Source organism: Eurosta solidaginis, chromosome 2 (genome assembly GCF_040869045.1).
Source record: "Eurosta solidaginis isolate ZX-2024a chromosome 2, ASM4086904v1, whole genome shotgun sequence".
Lineage (NCBI taxonomy): Eukaryota > Metazoa > Arthropoda > Insecta > Diptera > Tephritidae > Eurosta > Eurosta solidaginis.
The window spans coordinates 281569123-281587998 of record NC_090320.1 but is presented as its reverse complement, the minus strand read 5'-3'; the positions used below and the strand labels follow the sequence as shown (position 1 = coordinate 281587998).

The 18876-nt window shown below is 33.8% G+C and overlaps 1 protein-coding gene across 10 annotated transcripts in view; it reads left to right on the top strand.

The window, feature by feature from the left end:
• Wdr62 (WD repeat domain 62) overlaps nucleotides 1-18876 on the top strand; it is a 378801-nt gene that overhangs the window by 146724 nt on the left and 213201 nt on the right. For all 10 annotated transcript variants that reach the window (XM_067768221.1, XM_067768222.1, XM_067768217.1 and 7 more), the window contains one exon: nucleotides 2660-3372. In XM_067768221.1, coding sequence (XP_067624322.1) covers nucleotides 3298-3372 — 75 coding nt within the window. In that variant the 5' untranslated portion in view covers nucleotides 2660-3297. The remainder of the gene's footprint in view (nucleotides 1-2659; nucleotides 3373-18876) is intronic.

The following is an 18876-nucleotide window of genomic DNA, read 5'->3' as shown; positions in this document are numbered from 1 at the left end:
CCTATGCTGAACCATAAGCTATGTTTCGAAAGTTGGTCGAATGTCCTCGCTGAAAATGACATATCAGTAGCTTTTTACATATTTTTAGATACCTTAAACGCGCACATTCTCAACTCTTCGTATACTGTAAATAATCGTAAAAAAAATGTGAGACTTAAGCCTTGGATTACTCGGGATCTCCTACAGAAAATAAAGCTCAAAAACCAACTAAGAAAAAAATGTGCTAAGTATCCTAGTAATAGAAGGCTCCGCACTAGATACAACAAAATAAGTAATAGCACCAATAAGGCCATACGACTGACGCGGGAACACTTCTTTCGAAACAAGTTTAATTCAGCACTTGGTAATATTAGGAAAGAATGGGAAGTTGTCAATAATCTTCTTAATCGAAACGGTGAAAAAGATAATGAGCGAATAGCATTACAAGCTGGAAGTCAGTCGATTACGGATGCTGTGGAAGTAGCTAATAAACTTAACACGCACTTTACAACGGTTGGGAACACAGTATTAACTAACTGCAATTGTCGGTTTGCGACCCATTTACCATCGGGCCAATATGCTCGAAATAGCTTCTTTTTTGACCCTATCACAGGTTTCGAAATTATAAGCATTATAAAAACCTTAAAAAACTCTAGTTCATGCGGTGAGGATGGTATTTCCAATTTAATTTTAAAAAAGATATATTTTAATGTGGTTGATATACTGATATACTTATTCAACACCAGCATTACTCAGGGTATTTTTCCCGATGGTTTGAAATGTGCGATTGTAATTCCGATCTTGAAAAAAGGGGATAAAAAAGATGTTAATAATTACAGACCTATTTCACTACTCTCGGCCATATCTAAAGTTTTTGAAAAGGCTGTTAAAACCAGAATTGTTAATTTTCTAAATAAAGCGAGCTTTTTTAGCTCCATGCAGTTTGGCTTTCGTTCTGACCTTTCAACAGAAGACGCTTTGCTAGATTTTTGCACCAACGTCTACAAAGCTCTGGATGAAAAAAGAAGTTGTGCTGGTCTCTTTGTGGACATAACAAAAGCTTTTGATATGGTCGATAGGGGTGTACTATTGGATAAATTATATAGTGCAGGATTCCGCGGTGTTATGCATAAGTGGCTTAAATCGTATATATCGGGCAGAACACAAAAAGTTAAAGTAGAATGTAGCTACAGTAGCTTACAGCTTGTTAATCTGGGTGTTCCCCAAGGCTCAGTTCTTGGTCCAATATTGTTCTTGGTCTATATTAATTCAATATTTAAGCTTCCATTGAGAGGCAAGGCCACTGCCTTTGCAGACGATCTTGCAATTGCGTACAGTACACCGAATTACTTTGAATTAATATGTGACATTAACCATGATATACATTTGTTACGAACCTGGTTCGCTTCACACAAACTGATTGTAAGTAGTAAAACTAGACTTATGTATTTCAGTCATGTTCTCAAAGAACAACCAAGTTATGATGTCATATTTCACTCCGCAGTGTGCTCTCGCTTTAACATGCACCATATAGCGTGCACTCAAAGTGACGCGATGAGATCTTTTGATTGTAATAGAAACTGTAGTGAGAGCTGCTTCAGGGTTGAAGTTGTTGAGAATTTCAAGTACCTAGGAATTATAATAGACAACCGCTTGAGTTGGTCTGAGCACATTAATGCTCTAAAAAAATACTTTCTATATACCACTCGTCACTTTTATCGTCTGAAAAAGTTATGTTCAATATCCACTTTAAAAACAGTTTACTACGGAATATTTCAATCTAAACTGCAATATGGTATCACATGCTGGGGCGGCGCTTCGGCTAATAAGCTGTCAGCAGTGGTAACAATTCAAAAGGGGGTTATAAGGCGAATCTGTAGTGCAAACTATAGGTCTCACTCTATGCTATATTTTAGGAAACTAGATATATTTCCGTGTCGACATCTCTATCTTTACAAAGTTTTAAAAACATTCTTTATACGGTGTGGCTACCTGGAAAGCTTTCCTTCGGAAGTCTACAACTTACGAAGAAATCTACTTCCGATGGTACAAATTCCGCATACTAGGACGTCGCACTTTAGAAGTTTTTACACATACACGTCGTGCAAATTTTTCAACTCCCTTCCTCCCACTGTACAGGTAATAAGAAATGTCAACTTATTTAGAAAAGAAGTTAAGCTGTATCTTTTTGGTTATAATCACTATGAATTAGAAACGATGCTGAGGATGACCCTATAAACCGTACATACCTTAGGAAGCTGCAAATATTTAGTATTGATTCTCTTTCATATCTTTGATGATTTAATTTAATGTATAACTTAAACTCTTTATGAAATTTTTATTTTTGTACACCCCACACAAAACAATATACCAAAGCTAGGACTGGCATTTAGAACTATGTTAAACTTTAATATAAAAAATGCCATATACTTTTCCTATGCTGCATAGTAATTTGAAATTATTTAATGTAATATTGTAATCTTAGGTTAATAAGTATGCATCTGGAAAATGTTTAATAAAATACAATACAATACAATACATACATATCTGCATACGAATGATGAATATATTTTATGTATGTATTAAATTACTCATTCACCGAATATTCTCTCGTTTGCTGCAATTACTTAATTAGTCAACGTCAAGGCTCATGTCTCTGTTTTATTCTTTGTTCTTTTAGCTTCCTGCTCCAACGATTGCTTCCAAGTTAACTACATATGTACACACATATATTTGAATGAAAACAAAGAAATTGACGACTTTGTGAAACCAATAAGAATACAACAATGTGTCCTCAATAACGATGACAAGCATATTTTAAAATTTAAAACACGCAACTGCCAAAAATTTCGAAAAGAGGACGACAACAATTAACTGCGGAATAAGTTGGCAAAAAAAAATGGATAAAAAAAAGGAAACAATAATCAAATTATAAATCAATCGCGAATTACAACTCAGTGAAACGCATTCGACTAAATTGCTGTTAAAAGCACCGTTACATATTCAACACATATTCCACAAATGAGCAGTGTAATGCAACTTTACTTAGTAGTGGAAGCTACCTGAATTCACACAGCATTTGTCAACGAAGACACAAACCTCAAAACTTCATTAGTCGATATTGCAGTTCGGTTAAAAGCTTTGAACGTACGACAGCAACAACAAAAATTGTGGTACATGCTTGTGGATCGTCAAATAATCGCACGATCATATAAAAGATCACGGTATAAGTTCCAAACGGCCAAAACCTAGTGAATATTTAACTGAAAAAATAGTGGGGAGTTTTAGAGCAAACGGGGAACTGGACCACCAACCGTAATGGATTCCACAGATGGGCGCATTGTACGCGCCCCAGCGCGGCGTAAACGTAACGATGAACAATTAAATGATCGGGTGAGTGTTTATATATGTTTATTTATACATATATATGTATATGTAATATGACTCTTTGCCGCATAAAATTTTACTATCACTTTGGGAATTATTAATAGGGGGCGTATATGTATGTATTTTATTAGTGCACAAAATTTGGGAGGCGTTTCCGAATGAGACATTATTTTAGATTTGCATTTAGAACCTCGTGTGAGGATATGACCACTCCTGCGGCAGCAAGGTTTTTAAAACCGAGCAAGCAGGATTGCCGAAACTGAAACCGAAAAAGAACACAACCAGGAGAATTTCCGAAGCAGTGGCATAAAGTACTTCCATATTCTTTGTTTTGACAGCAGGGTATAAATTTCGATCAACGATGTAACAGGATACTATGGCTACCAACTAACCGCACAAATGCCGTCTTGGATATAAGGAAAACCTTCGACAATAGGTCCCACAATAGTCTTACTAGAGAGCTTGTGTGTCTGACGGCGTATCAGAATATAAATATACGCCCTACTTCGCATTAAGATAGCTTAAGCCTTCTATCGGAAACGAAAAGCTACAATTTAAGCAGTCCTTATCAACATCAACGGCAATCGTTTCTCTCTCTTTGAGATTTGTGAAAAGTCGCCTTAGATGGGGTCTTGTTGAAGAATGTAACCGAAGTAAAGTATGCAGGGCACATTCTTATATCGCTACATCCAACGCTATAAAAACCAAATTCTGTGGATGTAAGCCGCGGACCCTAGGAGCGGTTGTATGGGCATCTCGAGCATCTTTAATGACAGTGCAGTAGTCTCGCACCAAATTCCTAGGTCTGCATACGTCCTCATTCCCGCACGGGTCCACCGCGTCAACGGTGTTGCTCCTTGAGCTTAATACGCGACACTAGTAACAGACTGGCAAGCTTTCACCAAGATAGGTTGACCTTCAAAGGCTTGCTAGAATCAGTTAATCGTATAATGCATTCATAATTTAAAAAATTATTAATTTCTATTAAAATAATCGTGGGTGGATTCGATTTAACGTATAATACTTATCGTCCAGTACTGCTTGATTACAAGCAAAATAATTACAAGTGAAACTACAATAAAATTGATTGCAGGTAATTTTTTTTCTATTAATATCAATCGTAATCAAAGCAGTCGATTGCGAATGCAAAAAAAAATGTTTTACTAATTGATTGCGCAATTAAATGACGCATCTTTTTCCATAAGCACTATGACGAGATCCGGCACCTGCCAACACAGCCGTTTGATCCAGACAAGCATAAGCAGGCCCTAAGCCAAATCCACACAGAATCGGTAAACGTGTTTGCCAGGACGCGGCCGGGGAACCCCATTATTAATGTGCAATATCCCGCCCTTACAGAAGAAGAAAGCACACTACCAAGAGAGACACGAGTCACCCTGGCCCAACTTCGCCCTGGATACTGTAACAGGTTAAACTCTTACTTGTCCAATCAACCCCGACATACGTAATGTGTGTCCTCCATCCGATGTGTCCCCACATGACACCAACCATCTTTTCAATTGTAATGTGGCACCTACGCCTCTAACACCTATCTCCGCCCTTTTGAAATAGCCAGTTTCCTTGGACTCCCGTTAGAGCACTTTGATGACAATTTGTGAGTGGTCACGTCAATTGAATGGGGCGAAGCACTGTTAATACAACAACAACAACGACATCTTTTCGCAGATCCCTCGGAAAGTTATTTGATTACAATTAAAAGTGATGAATATTCAACCTACTACTAATAAAAAAAATTCCCTGTTTAATCCTAAAGCACTTAAGAACTACGTTGTTGTGTGTAAGTAAAAAAAGGTGGAAACTCTTATTGGCAGTTTGTAGTTCCCCTAGAAAACGTAATGGGAATAAGCCACTCCAAAGCCTAAGCAACAGAAAAATTTAGATTCTTGTAGCTTTCTCTGGTTGCTTAAGGTTTTGTTGAATGGTGGGCCCATTAAGATACTTACATTTATTAGGTCATCGAAAAGCTTAAGCAGCGATATCTGGCACCACTCGAAAGCGAGAGAGCTTTGACATTATCAGTTTCATGAATACCTCTGGTGTCCATTAGAGGTCTATTTTGATGTGCGATCTACTGAAAGCAAATACAGCAATCCAGAACGACACTTGCATGAAAGTCTGATTAAGGGTTTAAATTTTCCCATTATATAAGGAGCCTGTAAGACGCTACTGTTATGTAGTATCATAATAAGGAGGTTTATGAGCTCAGTGTCTTTAGAATATTCTCCTACAAAATCCTCTGTATATAAGCTCTAACCCCTCGGTCTTACGACAGCCAGGAAACTACTATCCCATAGTTTTAGGGAGTATCAAGCAATACAAGCCTGCCACCTTTTTGAACTTTATTTTAAAAGTATCTATTTTCAAGTAGGGCTTCCCTCTAGGGTTGCCACCTCACTTTATATATATTTATTTCTGCATATATTCGTAACTGCCTTGAAAACAACTAAATGGATACAATTTTGTATATAGGCACTACGTCACATTCTAGGCTCATTCACTTAGGTGCAGCTCCTCAGGGTGTTTCCACAAAGTTGCCATCTGTTTAAACAAAAAAAAAAATATAATTAGATATGGGTGTCAAACAAAAGAGATCCTACGCCGTGTTTCCATTGACATATTTTTAAATACAGCTACCGCCCAGGGTTTCCACCTAATCTTAACATTTTCGGGCGCGATTGACTCCTAAACTACTGAACCGATTCCGGGTTTCTGAGGCGGCCCGCGATTTAGAGGTACTATGAGATTTTTTTTAATCCAGGAGAGTCTTTAGTTATGTATAGCGTAATTTTCAAACCCCTGGGTGACTAGCATCTCGAGATATAGGCCAAAACGTGGGCCAGTGAATGCCTAGACAGTGTTTATACAATATGGATATCAAATGAAAGCTGTTGATGAGTGCTTTAGTACAGAGTAATATATTACCCAGAGACGGACTGGGACTGGGATTAGGACTAGGACTGGGACTGAGACTCAGAGTGAGACTGGGACTGGAATAAAATACATACCAACCTCTGGGACAGGCAATAAGGGATGCAGAAGAATGAGAAGAAATTGAGAGAAGAGAAAAGAGAGGAGATTGAGAAAGAGATAGAATGAAATGAAGATGGAGATAGATGAAGCGAAAAAGTCGGAGGGAGGAGTGAATAAAAGGATTATGAAAAAGTGAAGAGGGGGGAGGGCAGAGTTAGACGGAGAAACCTTATTAAAATGTATGCAGATAGGCCAAATTTAGGGCAGGACAACGTCTGCCGGGTCTTCTAGTATTGTTATAAATAATAATTTCTATAATCGCGACCATCTCGAAAACTGCTCCATATATGTATTTGGATATCATTTTTCATTTAGTTAACCGGCTAAGCTGCGTTCTCAGCTTAGATGAAATTTATAGTCTCTTTACAAGGCACCTATCTGAAAAAAAAATGCTTTGTATATCCGCACTATCCCGAAAACTGGACCCACTTGTAGGAAATTTTGTATACGGGCCAATACAGTATTCGAAGCTCTTTTTTTAGGTGTGCCTTCTAGGAACCTTTATCAGAGTTGCCACTTTTTTTTTAATTTTAAATAAATTTTACGAATGACGATCTATAGTATTAATATGCCTAAGTTAGGAGGGGTGACCTTACAGGAGAAACCTTGTACAAAATATCTAGGAATCATCCTAGACAGTAAGCTGTCATGGAAGCTCAACGTGGAGGAGAGGGTCAAGAAGGCCTCAACGGCTCTATATGCATGTAAAAGAATGTTGGGGTGTACGTGGGGCTTATCGCCCTCTCTTTCTCATTGGGTTTTTACAGCGATTGTAAAACCTATTCTATACTATGGAGTTCTTGTTTGGTGGAAAGCCACACAAAAAATAACATACAAAAAATTAGAGGGGGTATGCAGACTATCGATGCTTAGCATTACGGGAGCCCTGAAAACAACCCCAACGGCTGCAATGTATGCCATTCTGCACATTCCAACTGTAGACCTGGTAGCAAAGAACATAGCATTAACAACAGCAACCAGGCTCGGTACCTCGGGGCAGCTTGAGCGCCGACCATATGGCCATAGTGGTATAGCGTCATCAATCACAAGACGAACAGACTACCTGATTCCCTATCTGCGCTTCGAGGGGATCCACAATAGAGGTGGACGGTTGGCGCAAGGGTGCGCAAATGGCGGACGAGGCGATACATGTGCACACAGATGGTTCCAAAGTAGTGGAAGGAGTAGGGTCTGCGGTATACTGTGCTGATCCGGAAATAAGTAGATCCTACGGGCTCCGGATTACTATAGCGAGTTACATAATAAGAACCCTGAGCTGAACCACAGACGGACACACTATTCGATAACGGCTGTTTCTTAATTCAAATGAAATTTGGCCTGAAAGCCTCATGACTATTAAGATGTATTACTACTACGGGCCTTTTAACAACAAAACAAACAAAATATAAACATTAAAAAAAACGTTTTCCTTTTCCCATCTCTTTATGCACTTTATTGTATTTTCTATTCAGTACACAAGTAAGATATAAAAATGTTGATAGAAAAATGTATTTAGTTTCATTTTCAAGCCGCAATTATGACTCGTTTAAGAATTTTCTCTTTCCATACAATGATTTGCATATGAAAAAAAAAAAATATATATATATATACTGAAAGATCATGCGCTGACGCTGCAACCACAGCATCCCACTCCGCCTTTGGTTTTGCTATAGAGCTTTTGTTGCAACAACGAATATCTCATGTCGCTAAGCGCTTGCCATTCCTAATCTGTTCCAGCTGTCGATCATCACGCACAGAAAACCACAACAAATGTCTGCGGCCAACTAATATGAGAATGCCAATGCACTGTAATGAGTTTTTCTATTTAAATGCAAATATGAATGTTGGAGTATCAGGAAAGCTATGTAGAAATAATGTTAAGATCTTTATTGGCTTTTGTAAGATTTTGCATTTTATTTTTGTGTTTCTCATAATAGAAAACTTTTCTCTTACTCGCAATTTGTTTTATATATTTTTCTTGTTTTGCGATCAGCTGCATTATCATTCTTTGTTTCTCTGTAGCACAATCACGGCTTATCTAAACATATTGAGCCAATATCCCGTGCGCTATTTGTTAAAGCTTTTAAATTATCTGGGTTTGCTGTGCGTTTCGTTTTTATGTACATATTTATTTTATTCTTTGTGATTTTTTTTTACTGATCTAGCGCGTGTTGTTGCTATTGTTGTCTTTCACCAATGGCGACGGATTTGTCGTTGTTAGACAAGTTTTTCTAACTTCTATTTCGTGTCGCTCTATTGACTTTCGCAAATCAAATGGTGCGATAAAATTGCAATTGTATAATTTTGTTGTATATTGTTGTTACAATTTTTTTTTGCTTTTTTCATTGTCGTCGTCACTGGCATTATTGGCATCATAGCCGTCACACTTCTATTTGTCATCTCCCATCGCCTCGTTGCATGCTGCGTACACAATTTGCCGCCTTGCAACACTTAATGGCCATTTTCTCTTCTTTGTCAACATGCTGAACTCAATTGTCAGCTGCGAGTTCAAATATCTAATGCATACAACTGCCTATAATTGAAATAAAATTTTTTTTTTTTATTATATTTTAATATATCCAAAATAATAAAAAAAAAAAAAAGAATTTAAAAACTTGTTAAATCTTTGGGGACTGCTGAAATATTTTTATCTTAAAATAATTGAACACAATTTTTTTTACAACAAAAAATGTATGAATAAATTTTTAAAATTTGAGAAAATTTTGTTTATAAAATTAAAAACTATTATAGAAAATTTTGATTTACTTCAAAAAAAAAAAAAAAATTTTTTGTGTAAATAATTTTGCGCAAAATAATTGAAAATTTTACAACAAGAAAATTTATGAACAAATTTTTAAAATTTCAGAAAATTTTATTTTACAAAACTAAAAACTATTATAGAAAATTTAAAGTACAACATTTTTATTTAAAATATATAAAATTTAGTGATTTTTTTATATTTGCAGTTTTGTAAATTTGTTTTGGCTTTTCTTTAACTTTTACCGCACAGTTTCAAGTATTTGCAATTAAAATCTTTCTACTAAATTTTAATTTTAAATTGAAATATAAAGAAAGAAAACTTTTTATTTTAAATAATTTCATTTTTTTGGTTGAAATATTAAAATTGTTTCTATTTATGTTATAGACTATTTTATACAATGTTTATATACATACCTGAAATTTAAATTTAATACGATTTTAACTAAAGTTTAAAATATTTCAAGATGTAAAATTTTTACAAGATTAAATTAAAAATCTTTCTTACAAAATAGAAAGCTTATTTAATCTTTTTTTTTTTAGTTTTTTAAGTTTTTTTCACAAAGTTTACAACTTTCGAAATTATAATCGTTGTAGTAAAATTTAAGTTTGAACGACGGCAAACCTTGATTTAATTTTTTACAAAGATTTTGTATTGCACAATATTTTTTAATTGATTCAGATTTCTTTTTAATTTTGAAATCTTTTGTTATAAGCTCAGAGTTTTAATTAGTTAAAAAAATTATGATCTTATACTTAAATGCTTTACTCTAAAACTTATAATTTTATTTAGAAATTAAATGGAGTGAAAATTAACAAAATTTAAATTAGTTTGTTTTTGATCTAAATATATTTCTAGTTTCTGTTTTTTATGTAATTCAAACTTTTTAAGCTTGAAATGAACAAATTTTTTTCTGCTTTTAGAAAAAACTTTTTACGTTATTTTAAAAAAAATTTACTTTTCTAATTTTTTTGTTAAAAATTAATTATTTTAATACAAACTGTTTTTTATTCAGAAAATATATTTTTATGTTTAAAAATTTTTATTTTTATTATTTCTAAGTTTTGCCAAAACACTTTTACTAAAAGAAAAAAAAATACGATTTCTAACATTAAATTGAAATTTGAACATTTTCTTGATCAAAACTTGCCCTTTTTTCAAAAATGCTAACTTTTTTTATTAGATTAATGAATTTTATAAATTTTATCGTTAGAATAATCTAACTAAATTTTTTTAAACGATTTTATTGAAAATTTTGAAAAAAAAATTTTTGAAATATTTTTATTAGTATATCCAAATTCAAAACCTTTTTTATGAATACTGAAAAAAGCAAAATAAAATATTTAACAATTTTAGATATTTTATTGAAAATAAAACAAGTTCTTGAAAAATTTAACATTTTCGTTATTAAACAAAAAAATTAGTTTTTCTCGTGTCCAAATCAAGTTTTAAGGAGTGCATAGTGATGCCTGTGAAGGTGGACAAATGTCAATATTAGGCGTAAATTTGCAGAACTTTTTTTCTCCTTTTCTGTAACTCCAGAACTTTTTAAAAGCCACTCAGACCACCAATTATTCCTTTTGATTTTGAAAATAAAAAAAAAAAAACCGACTTTTGGAAAAATGTGAATATTGGGCGTAAATTTGCAGAACTTTTTTTTTTGCCCTTTTCAGGAACTCCAGAACCTTTTAAAAGCTACTCAAAACACCAAATTTTATTTTGATTTTAAGTTTTTTTTAATTTTCGAATTTTGGATAAAGTCAATATTTGGCGTAAATTTGCAGAACTTTTTTTCTCCTTTTCAGGAACTCCAGAACTTTTAAAAACCTACTCAGAACAACTATTTTTTGACTTTTTTCCAAATTTTCGAATTTTCCAAATTTTTGAAAAATGTGGATATTTGGCGCAATTCTGCAGAACTTTTTTATCCTTTTCAGGAACTCCAGAACTAATGAAAAGCTACTCATAACAGTTTTTGTTTATCGATTTTCGGCATTTTGTAAGCTGCGTGAAGTTGGCATACTAAAATTTCAAAACCTTTTTTTCTATCTAAAAAGCCAGGAACTCCAGAACTATTTCAGACCTATTCAGAACAGTTATTGTTTTTTTTGCGAGATTGTGTATGCCAACTTCACAGGCATTGCTTAGTGTTTCTTTTATTGCAATTGTCATTTGCTTTAATTTTAAATAACAGAGTTAAGAAAATGCTTATTCTATTTTCTTTTTGTTATAAAACATACGACAACTTTTTTTTCTAAATTTAACGAAAAAAATTTGAGTTACTATCACTTCTATGTTACGAGTAACTGTATACGTGCATATATGTATATTAGACTGGGTCGATTTATTAACCGATATCGCGCCATCGATTTTTCGATAGGATTTGGGCTCAGGAAAAAAAGTTGCACTACGCATACCCAAAAAAATTATTTTCGAGCCTACGAAAAAAAATGGCGAAAGGGTAAATTTTTCGACCAAAGCACTCGCCAAAACCCAAAAAAATAGTTTTTTTTCAAAACTGTTATCACCAGCGTTTTTTTTCCTGAGCCCAAATCCTATCGAAAAATCGATGGCGCAATATCGGTTAACTTTCGTCCAACAAATCGATCCAGGTTAATGTATATTAGACTGGGTTGGTCCCCATACAAAAAAAAAAGTTGCTAATGTCCGCCCCTTAATTTGAACATTATGTTGAGAGGGTTTCAGAAATTTTTTTTAATTTTTTTTGATCCTTCGAAATACAGCCTAAAATGTTTTTTCTGTAACTTGGTTATTTGAAGTAAATTAAAAATCTTTCTTCCAAAATAGAAAGCTTATTTAATCTTTTTTTTTAGTTTTTTAAGTTTTTTTCACAAAGTTTACAACTTTCGAAATTATAATCGTTGTAGTAAAATTTAACTTTGAACGACGTCAAACCTTGATTTAATTTTTTACAATAGATTTTTTATTGCACAATATTTTTTAATTGATTCAGATTTCTTTTTAATTTTGAAATCTTTTGTAATAAGCTCAGAGTTTGAATTAGTTAAAAAATTATGATCTTATACTTAAATGCTTTACTCTAAAACTTATAATTTTATTTAGAAATTAAATGGAGTGAAAATTAACAAAATTTAAATTTGTTTGTTTTTGATCTAAATATATTTCTAGTTTCTGTTTTTTATGTAATTCAAACTTTTTAAGCTTGAAATTAACAAATTTTTTCTGCTTTTAGAAAAAACTTTTTACGTTATTTTAAAAAATTTTACTTTTATAATTTTTTTTTTGTTAAAAATTAATTATTTTATTACAAACTGTTTTTTATTCAGAAAATATATTTTTATGTTTAAAAATTTTTATTTTTATTATTTCTAAGTTTTGCCAAAACACTTTTACTAAAAGAAAAAAAAATACGATTTCTAACATTAAATTGAAATTTGAACATTTTCTTGATCAAAACTTGCCCTTTTTTCAAAAATGCTAACTTTTTTTTATTAGATTAATGAATTTTATAAATTTTATCGTTAGAATAATCTAACTAAATTTTTTTAAACGATTTTATTGAAAATTTTGAAAAAAAAATTTTTTTGAAATATTTTTATTAGTATATCCAAATTCAAAACCTTTTTTATGAATACTGAAAAAAGCAAAATAAAATATTTAACAATTTTAGATATTTTATTGAAAATAAAACAAGTTCTTGAAAAATTTAACATTTTCGTTATTAAACAAAAAAATTAGTTTTTCTCGTGTCCAAATCAAGTTTTAAAGAGTGCACAGTGATGCCTGTGAAGGTGGACAAATGTCAATATTAGGCGTAAATTTGCAGAACTTTTTTTTGGCCCTTTTCAGGAACTCCAGAACCTTTTAAAAGCTACTCAAAACACCAAATTTTATTTTGATTTTAAGTTTTTTTAATTTTCGAATTTTGGAAAAAGTCAATATTTGGCGTAAATTTGCAGAACTTTTTTTCTCCTTTTCAGGAACTCCAGAACTTTTAAAAACCTACTCAGAACAACTATTTTTGACTTTTTTCCAAATTTTCGAATTTTTCAAATTTTTGAAAAATGTGGATATTTGGCGAAATTCTGCAGAACTTTTTTATCCTTTTCAGGAACTCCAGAACTATTGAAAAGCTACTCAGAACAGTTTTTGTTTATCGATTTTCGACATTTTGTAAGCTGCGTGAAGTTGGCATACTATACCTTTTTTTCTATCTAAAAAGCCAGGAACTCCAGAACTATTTCAGACCTATTCAGAACAGTTATTGTTTTTTTTTTTTTGCGAGATTGTGTATGCCAACTTCACAGGCATTGCTTAGTGTTTCTTTTATTGCAATTGTCATTTGCTTTAATTTTAAATAACAAAGTTAAGAAAATGCTTATTCTATTTTCTTTTTGTTATAAAACATACGACAACTTTTTTTTCTAAATTTAACGAAAAAAATTTGAGTTACTATCACTTCTATGTTACGAGTAACTGTATACGTGCATATATGTATATTAGACTGGGTTGATTTATTAACCGATATCGCGCCATCGATTTTTCGATAGGATTTGGGCTCAGGAAAAAAAGTTGCACTACGCATACCCAAAAAAATTATTTTCGAGCCTACGAAAAAAAATGGCGAAAGGGTAAATTTTTCGACCAAAGCACTCGCCAAAACCCAAAAAAATAATTTTTTTTCAAAAAACTGTTATCACCGGCGTTTTTTTCCTGAGCCCAAATCCTATCGAAAAATCGATGGCGCAATATCGGTTAACTTTCGTCCAACAAATCGATCCAGATTAATGTATATTAGACTGGGTTGGTCCCCATACAAAAAAAAAAGTTGCTAATGTCCGCCCCTTAATTTGAACATTATGTTGAGAGGGTTTCAGAAATTTTTTTTAATTTTTTTTGATCCTTCGAAATACAGCCGAAAATGTTTTTTCGTTGTAACTTGGTTATTTGAAGTCCGATTTTTAAAATTGATATGTCATTATTTTGGCCTTGAGAAGCTTCACATTTCCGTTTAATGTCCTTTTAAGCTATGAAGTCGTTTTCACATGATTAGGTCAGCTAACAAAATTTTACCCCCCCCCCCCCCCCCCTTCATTACCAAACGAAAGTACTTAAAAATTCAAGAAAATGTTACTTTGAAACCATATTACAAAATAATAAACAAAGAAGTTATAGCACTTTCAATATTTATTGCGACTGTTATTTTATCTGCAGGGTTTGCATTGAAAAGTTAATAAAGATATGCCAAATATCATGAAAGTAAAGGTGAAAAGTCAGAAGTCAGAGTCTGACTGTATTCAGAAGTCAGAGTCTGACTTTTCACCTCGTATAACAGCTGTTATACTAAATTTCTCAAAAAAAGAATTCAACCCTTCAAATAAGGGAAAAGAGTGGACCACGCCCACATTTTTACTCTTTCAATTTGCTGAACGCGTTAACAAAAAATAAAATTTCGACATGTAGAATTTCGAACTTCGTAAGCCGATATCTATTTTTTCGAAGCTAAGTTCGAAAAACGGAGATAGTACTTTGTTTACTTAAGCCTCAATCTCTACAAAAAAGTGGGTTTTGCCCAATACCTAGAAAAAAAGTTGAAATTTTGTTAGCTGACCTAATCATGTGAAAACGACTTCATAGCTTAAAAGGACATTAAACGGAAATGTGAAGCTTCTCAAGGCCAAAATAATGACATATCAATTTTAAAAATCAGACCTCAAATAACCAAGTTACAACGAAAAAACATTTTCGGCTGTATTTCGAAGGATAAAAAAAAATTAAAAAAAATTTTCCGAAACCCTCTCAACATAATCTTCAAATTTAGGGGCCGACATTGGCAACTTTTTTTTTCGACCAAGTCTAATGTATATATTTCTAAACGTTAAACACATAACCTCAGAGGTGAGCATGTTTGGTTACGGATTTGCTTTGATTCCGCTGGCGATTGCTGCGACCATTCGACTTTCTGTCAAGAAAAATGAAAAGGGTGGTATATGGCGCTGTTTAATCCACAAAGCAAATATCTCGCTAAAAGTAGGAAAAAGGAGATAATAATTAATTTCTTTATTTCCGTTATAAAAAATTGTCGCAGATAATGATTTTTTTATTAGTTTCAATTTATTTAATGCCACGACTTTACAAAAATTCATTATACCAAGGAAATTTTGATGCAATTTTTTTCTTTAAACAATTCAATTAAAAATTTCAGAAACTCAACTATCAGCTGAAAAAAGTGTAGGTGGTACCCGATGGACTTTCCATTTTTTTAAATGAGTAATTCATATTTAACAGTTTCGCTTAAAACAAATTACTTCTTTCACTATATTTTTAGATTGCAGCTTCCCCGCTCATTTGCCACATAATAAAAAAAATTAACTAAAATTATATTTATTGTAGGCGTGTAAAGAAAACTTGAGCGCAACGTGGTGTGAAATTATAACAACGCCCACCATAAACATTTTTCAGTGCAAATGCGTTGCAAGTCAGTCGCTTGGTTAGGCAGCCAAAAGAGGTGGCTTGAAAAATGTGGAACAACACGTACTAACAATGTTAAGTCAAGTGAATGCGTTGTTTCCAAACAGTTTTAACATCTGGTTTGTTACTTTGTTGTTATTTATTTTGATTGACTTTGTTGTTATTTTCGAAGTGGGTTCACATTATTGACGCCCCCACAATGTAACACAAGACAGGTGCCAGCACTTGTATAGTGAATTTTATTGAATTTTTTGTTTCAGTCGTAAATAGTTACACATTTTTTAAATTATTGTAATAAAAACTTCAGTGTGAGCTTAAAAGTGAAACTTTGTATGCGACAAAACTTACATATTAGTTAGTGACTCGTTAATTAGTTCACGCTGTTATTTCCTAGTGAACGTATGCCGGCTTAAGCTGAGTATCTTCGCCTGCTCGTATCAAAGAATACTAGCAAGATCCTCACCCTACTTTCCATTGACCGTATATTTGTTCCTATTCCAATCTCAATTACATACTATTCAAATCAATCCATGGGACTTAATCGCCAGTCTCTGTTCTGTCCGTTATAAAAGTGGTAGGTTACGCACTACATGAACTTATTCCTAAGTCTAAATGCCACACTTGTCTACTCCTTTAACAACTCAACATGATGTGCTACCGAAGTTACTTTCCTAGAAGGGTGCCATATCAGACATTAAGTACTTCGTTATTTGTTGAAAGTTCAACAATGGAAGCCTGATAAGGTCGTAAAATAAATGAAGCAAGATCAAGACCATAGTAAATTTACTATGAGTGGTCGCATCGTTAATATCTAATCAATTCGTCAGTCTTTCGTACAGAGGCATGCCCTCTTCCTACCATATTTTGCAAAGAAGTTCATTGCTCTTTACCAACTTTTCGCTTCCTTGTTTGAATAGCTCGGTGGGATTTCATCGCTACCCAACGCCACGTCCTTGTTTTAGCGTAGATATTGCCATGCTTGTCATTGTCGGACGGCGACATGACTATCTCGTTGAAAGGGATTAGGGTATCGTGCTGGCTATTTTCTCCGCTATTTAGCAATGAGTAAAAGTGTTTCCTTGAAGCTTTGAGCATACCTATTTACCTGGTCGCCAATATTATTCCTGTAAGACTCTATCCCGCTCTTGAGCTCATCCGTCATCCGCCGGATTTGCTGGTAAATTTTTCGGTAATTTTTACTGTCAATTATCTATCAGCCATCATATGAAGTTCAGCGTGCCCACGTGGCTCTGCCTCACATTTCTTTCTTCTAGTTAGACGTCTGGGTATCAATAAATAAATACTTCAATCATAAGTCAGCCAAGTAGCTTGAAGTATATTTTTATGCTGCAACCTTTTACCACAGAATTCTATATTTCGAAAAGCGACGTTGTCAATCAATCCTAGGTTGAACTGGCCGGTCCATGAGAAGCACAATCAATCCTAAGTCGACGAGAGATAATATATCGGTATGACCAAAGATCGGCCCCTTCCTTGCTCACCTTGATGCCGCATCATCTATTGGTAGTATCTTCTCAATACAAAATCAATACCTTGGTTCGGAGTGGCGCTTCCCTTCTCACATTTACTACGGAAGACGTCAAAGGAGACTAGTGTTCTTCTGCCTTGACCCGCCTATCGTGCCTCCTATCTGACGGTGATATAAGCCTTTGTGTCTTGGAAGAGTTAGAACAGGTTTACACCATCAATTCCTACTTCTTTAAACGATTGCGTGATCGTCATCAGAGAAGTGAGATCACATCCGAGGCTTCTTGCCTTGTTTTTGCATTATTAAGGATTTTAACGAGGCGCGTTTCAAGCCCAGAGCACAACCCAGCTATGGGATTCGGATGTTATATGCCTCTTACGACAGGAATGAATTACAGCGGGTATAGTCTAAGCACCCCTTTCAGCCGTGCCAATCGCTCGGGTAGTGCCTATGTCGTAAATACTTTTGCAGCAGAAACAGCGAATGGATCCATACTTGAGTCTGATACACCCTTATGCGTGTATTTTACCGCTATTTTATATATATAATTTGTTATATTTGGCAACGCATAAATAAATGCCAGAGAAGGATTTCATTTAAAAACGCTGGCAAATATCTATCGCCTAATCAAGAGTAAAAATAATATGTTTGCTAAAATTAACTGAGTAAACAGTTATTACGAAATATTTGTTAATTGTGCAATTTAATTAAATATTCAAGTTCAACGCACGCCACATCTCTTCATACCTACAAAAGCAATGCAATTCGAATACAGAAGCAAAAAAAGCAATTTAAGTGAATAAAAACAAAATGCCACTCAATTTTACTGCTTAACTAACTAAGAAATGCATCACGAAATGAAGAAAGAAATTTGATTTCAAAAGGATAGATCAATGAGCGGGAGACGGAGTAGATAAGAGAGCAAAATAACTACTTTCACAGAACATGAATGCCACAAACAGCACTCTCCTAGCACACAGCTGATCAGGGAACAAGATCAACTGGAAGTAAACAGAAATTGTACTTCGAAAAAATGAGAGAGTGTGCTGCTCATCTCTCTACAAATGTAGAGCAACTTTCTTCGCAGATGAGTAAGCACAAACAACTTTTTGTTTTAGTAGCCGCTCGCCATTAACAAATATACCAATTCTAATGCAAATGTTGAAACTCTGGAGAGTTGCTCACTATACATAACTACTTTTTTCCAACTGATGTTGTTTGTGCAGAACTCAGAGGGTGTGTGTGCTTCCAGTGCGCTCCACTATGCTAACGCTCAGTTGAAGTGATCTGGTGCTTGAATGAGTTTCATTTGAAAAATATGGAGAATGTGTGTTTGTGCATAGAGACTGCCTGAGCCTATGCGTCCCATATATTAGTGTTTTTTTTTATTATTTCTTTTTTCACAATTTTTGTTTGTTTAGCTTGCTTTTCTACAATTTACTCACGCTTACTCTTTTGAAGCGCACACACTTTTACATTCACATATATTTCTCTGACATATTTTTGCTTGTTTTTTTTTTTTTTTTGCCGTAGCTTTGTTGTATAGTATTTCCACTTTTTCAATTACTTACCTAGTCTTTGAAAGCCTGCTTGCCGCCTCACTGTAGTACAGCTTTTCGCATTGAAATAGAAATATGATATCTTCCGTTGAGTGGAAGATCGTCTAAGATGGGTTGCCATTTTAAAAATTACCATTTTCCTAACAACGCGCCGTCTCGTTTGTCTGGAACTATTAATCGACCGCATTTTGAATTGGAAA